The sequence below is a fragment of the Alligator sinensis genome, unplaced genomic scaffold (genome assembly GCF_000455745.1).
Source record: "Alligator sinensis unplaced genomic scaffold, ASM45574v1 scaffold301_2, whole genome shotgun sequence".
Taxonomy (NCBI): Eukaryota; Metazoa; Chordata; order Crocodylia; family Alligatoridae; genus Alligator; species Alligator sinensis.
The window spans coordinates 908,686-913,421 of NW_005841874.1; the positions used below are offsets into that span (position 1 = coordinate 908,686).

Genomic DNA, 4,736 nt, shown 5'->3' on the forward strand with positions numbered 1-4,736 from the left:
CTGGTGTTCCTCCCTCCTGGTGGGTGCCCCACTGCCACTAAAGCAGTGGCAAGAGGTGAGTGCCCTGCCCTGTCTGGGCCCAGCAGGGATGGAGGGAGGAGGGTTGGGGGCATCCCCTCATTTCCCCCAGATCCTGAGGGCTGAGTCTTGAATGGTGCCCCCTCCCCAGCCTGGGCATGGCTGTGCTCCCCAGACCCAGGGATCAGGACAGTGGGCACTGCCCACTCCCAGCCCCCCAGTCAGGCTCCCCTGCACAAGCCCACCCTGCTTTTTGCTGTCTCTGGTGCCCGTTGCCTGTGGGTCTGGGTGGCCACAGCAGAGCAGGGCCCAGCCTCCTCGGGGGGGAGGGGGGATTCATGGAGGGTCCTTCTGCCTGCCTCTCCATTGCTGGGAGCCCCGGGGGGCCTGGAGATGCTTGGGAAGGATGGACAACACCAGCTGTGCACAGGGTGGGGTGATGCACCCTGCTCAGGCAGCTCCCAGTATCCCCCACTGCAGCCCTGTCACTCAAGTGCGCTGTCATGGGACGTGGCTGTCACCACGGAGCCCAGCCTGCCTCGGGGGGCCACAGGGTGGCCTGGCGATATGGGGCGGAGTGCAGAGAGGCTACAGCACGGAGCTCACCAGGCCTGATTGGAGCATCCATCTGCACAGCCCGGCACCGGGCCGGCAGCCCCAGAGCTGCGCAGGGAGGGGAGATATGCCCCAGCCATGAGTCAGCTGGGAGCGCAGTGCGGTGGAGGGTGTGTGCGTGTGTGTGTGCAGAGTGGTGGTGTGTGCAATCCTGTGCAGGGCTGTGCTGTGCTAGGCGTGGGGCAGGCGTGCAGTGTAGTGCATGGTGTGTGCAGTGCTGGGCATGACTGTGTAGTTCTGTGCAGCTTTTGCAAAGGGGCCTGCAGGCCTGCGCAGTGCCAGCCAGGGGTGTGCAGATCCAGGCATCACTGTGCAGGGGTGGGGGTGACATGGGAGTGCAGTTCAGTGCAGAGGTTTCAGGGGCGTGTGCAGTGTGCCCAGGGGGTAGGCACATGGTATTTTACTGCAGTGTGCGGACCTGTGCCGTGCAGTGCATGGCATGTGCTTTGCTGTGCAATGGGTCCAGGCCTGTGTGGTGTGTTGCATGGTGTATGCAGTGCTGTACACTGGGTGCAGACTCCTGCAGTGTGTGGTGTGGGCAGTGCTGTGTAGTGGGTGTAGACCTGTGTAGTGTAGTGTATGTCATGTGCAGAGCTGTGCAATGGGTGCAGACCCAGGCAGTGCCATGCGGTGCAGTGGTGCAGACCTGTGCAGTGCAGCAGGCGACATGTGCAGTGGTGTGCAGTGGATGCAGATCCCTGCAGTGCAGTGCATGGCATGTGCTGTGCTGTGGGTGCAGATCTGTGTGGGGTGTTGCACTGTGTATGCATTGCTGTAGAGTTGGGTGCAGACCTGTGCAGTGTATTATGTAGTCGGTGAAGTGCAGTGGGTGCGGACCTATGCAGTGTGGTGCATGCTGCACTATCTAGGGGGTGCAGACCTGTGCAGTGCAGTGTATGGCACGGGCGGGTGCATACACAGGCAGTGCTGTGCTGTGTAATGGGTGCACATTTGTGCAGTGTAGTGTACGGTGTGGGCAGGGCTGTGCAGTGGGTGCAGACCTGTGTGGTGCAGCCTATGCCATGTGCAGTGTTGCACAGTGGATGCAGATGCAGGCAGTGTTGTGCAGTGGTGCAGACCCACACAGGGCTGTCCCTGATGTGTGCAGTGTAGTGGGTGCCAGCCCGCAGTGTGGTGCGTGCTGCACCATGCATTGAGTGCAGACCTGTGCAGTGTAGCATATGCCATGTGCAGTGTTGTGCAATGGGTGCACGCACAGGCAGTGCTATGTTGTGTAGTGGGTGCAGATCTGTGCAGTGTAGTGTATGGCACGTGCAGTGTTGTGCAGTGGATGCAGACGCAGCTGCAGCTGCAGGCAGTGCTGTGCAGTGCTGTGCCTGGCATGTGTAGTACTGTGCAGTGCGTGGGGTGTGCCATTCTGGGTGTGGCTGTATGAAGTCATTTATTTCTAAAAGCCCTAGGAGCTTGGCCACTGGTTCAGTGGCCAGTCTGGGAGCTCAGGGGCAGGGCAGGAAGGGCGGTCCCAGTGCACACCCTCCGAGGGAGGTGGCTACCATGCCAGGGCAGGCTGGGAGCCCGGGCACTAGCTGCACAGGTCACTCCCAGCCTTCACCCTCCTGCAGCCAGCATTGTCTCTGCTTGGCCATGCCACTTCTTCCTGCCCTCTCCAGGGAGCCATGCTGGCAGGTCCCCAGGGCTCCTGGGCATGGCATGTCCACATGGCCAAGCTGGCACCGTGGCCTAGGGTGGAGCTGTGGCCCAGAGCACAACTCCTCTGCTAGGGGAGATGCGGGGACTTTGCAGTGGGGCAGGGAGAAGACCCCCCAGGCTGAGCGAAGGCCAGAGCTGAGCAGGCCCTAGATCCTTCCCAGAAGCCTTTGCAATAGCCCCCCCAGATGCCCCCCCAGGCGGGCCTGGCCAGCCAGTGGGGCCTGGTGTGCCTGGGGAGGGGTGTTGTCTAGGGACCCCTTTCCCACCCCAAGCCAGGACTGTGCCTTGGTGCTAGCTCCTGGGGTGCCACAGTAGGTCCCAACCCCCCTCCACCCCCCGCCCCCCCCACGCTGGGGCGGTGACGCACGGAGGCAGCTGCAGCCCCGAATTAGCCACTCGAGAGGCTCCTTAATGACCGGGTTGGCACAGCGCTGATGACGAAAGGGCCCATCCTGCCTGGTGTGGAGACGTCACCCTGTCCTTAAGTCCAGGTGCCCCGCACCCACTCCTTCTCCCCCTGTGCAGTGCTGGCACCTTCACACCGGGAGCCTGGTGCCTGGCTGGGGAGCAGAGGGGAGCTGTATCTTGCTTCGGGATCCTCCAGATTGGGGGGTGGGCCCTTGCTCTGCTACCCTGCCTCATCCCCTGCTCCCATCACCAGGGCTGGGGGCACATTCAGCAGCCATCGCCTCTCCTGGGCATGACCCTGTGTGCCAGGCTGTCCTGGTGTTCATGCCAGGCACCAGCAGCCCAGGCAAAAGCCCCGTTATGCAGTGCCCCCTGCTTCCCTTAGCACCCCCTTGCTAGGTGAGGATGATTGACAGGTGTCTCCCCCCACCCCCAGGGGTAGCGGAGCAGTTCGCCATCGCAGAGGCCAAGCTGCGGGCCTGGTCGTCTGTGGACGGGGACGATTCCAACGACGAGTCCTATGACGAGGACTTCGCCATCAGCACCGACAGCGCCCAGCCAGCTGGTGAGGAGCAGGCGTGGGGGCACGGGTATCGCCAGTCACAGTGTAGCTAGGGGGGCACCGACTTGGGGTTGCCTGGATGGTGCCCCCCACCCCCTGGAGTCAGTGCTGCAGCCCCAGCCTGTGATTGCTCCCAGGGCCAGACAGACCCCGGCGGTGCGCGGGCCATACAGTGGGCATGGCTGGGGAGCCCTGGTCCCTCTGTGCCGCGCAGCACCCCCTCCTGGACATGGGCCTGCAAGAGCCCCAGGGCTCCCCTCTTCCCCTGAGCTGCCACCATCCACCCCCACAGCGCCAGGTGCTGAGCTGCGCTGTCGGGGCCAAGGCTGCCCGTGGGTGTCAGGCTCTCAGCTGCCTCTTTCCCACAGGTGCCTGGCCGCTCCGGCACTGCACGCTCAGCTCTGCCGCGACCCTCGTGCCTTGGCACACGCAGCGGCACCCACACGTGGCCTGGCCAGGCGTGTAATCTGTGTCCTTCCGTGCAAACAAAGGCCTTTTCTCGCAGTAATTAGACGCCGACTAATCTTGGGCCATTTGCATATCAAAGCCGTCAGCAATAATCTGCCTGACGAAGGGGCTAATTACTCTTTGCTACTGTGAGGGAGGGGGAAGAGCAGGGGATGGGGACACCTGCTCTGCCTGGGTTTGCGGGCATGGTGCAGGGCATGGGAGCTGCTCAGCGGGGGGCCCTGTGCCCACGCCATGGGCTCCAGGCCTCCCCTGGCAGGGCCGTGGCAGGGGCCCGGGGCATGAGGGAGGGGCAGTGGGGCAGGATCCCTGCCTGCTCTGCAGCCCCAGCTCATCCAGCCAGGGGCCACCCCAGCTGTCCTATCCCCAGTGTCCCAGCTCCAGGGCAGCTTGGCTGCTGGCAGCCCTGAGGGTGCCTTGAGCCAGTGGTCTTTCCTTTCATCGTGGACTCCCGGGGGTGGCTTCAGCCTCCCTCCTGCCTTGGGCCACTGGTTGCCTGCTGCGTGGGTGGAAGTGCACGGGGCATCTGCACTCTCTGCGTGCGGCTGTGGGGAGGCCTGAGTGCGGGCCCCTGGCTCGGCACATCCCTGGGGCATGCAGGAGCCGTGGCACTGCCCATGCCAAGATAGAGGGAGCAGAGAGGGCAGCTGGGGCAGGGGCTGTGCTGAGTCCCCACAGCTTGCCCGGCCATGGACCTGGGGGTGGGAGCCTGGCCCAGCCCTGCTGGAGGCCCATCAGTAGGTTGTTGCAATGGTTTCTGTGACTGGGGCTGGCAGCAGCATCACTGCCAGGTCTCTAGAGTCTGACCTTGGCCTGTGACACGGCCCTGACCTGGCCAGCTTGGCATTCCCACACCTCTGGGGCTGGGCTATGCCCGGCTGCATGCCCCCCGCCCCAGCAATGTGGGGCCTCTGGCTTGTGGGGTCCCTCCCACAGCTATGCCCAGAGCTGGCTGCTGCTGAGTTGGGGAAGAAGGGGGTGCCAGGGGGGAGGG

At 63.8% G+C, this 4,736-nt stretch overlaps 1 protein-coding gene across 2 annotated transcripts in view; it reads left to right on the forward strand.

The window, feature by feature from the left end:
- Positions 1-4,736, forward strand: part of FAM131A (family with sequence similarity 131 member A) — a 12,813-nt gene that overhangs the window by 4,672 nt on the left and 3,405 nt on the right. For both annotated transcript variants that reach the window (XM_025195873.1, XM_025195870.1), the window contains exon 4: positions 3,149-3,277. In XM_025195873.1, the coding sequence (XP_025051658.1) occupies positions 3,149-3,277 (129 nt within the window). The remainder of the gene's footprint in view (positions 1-3,148; positions 3,278-4,736) is intronic.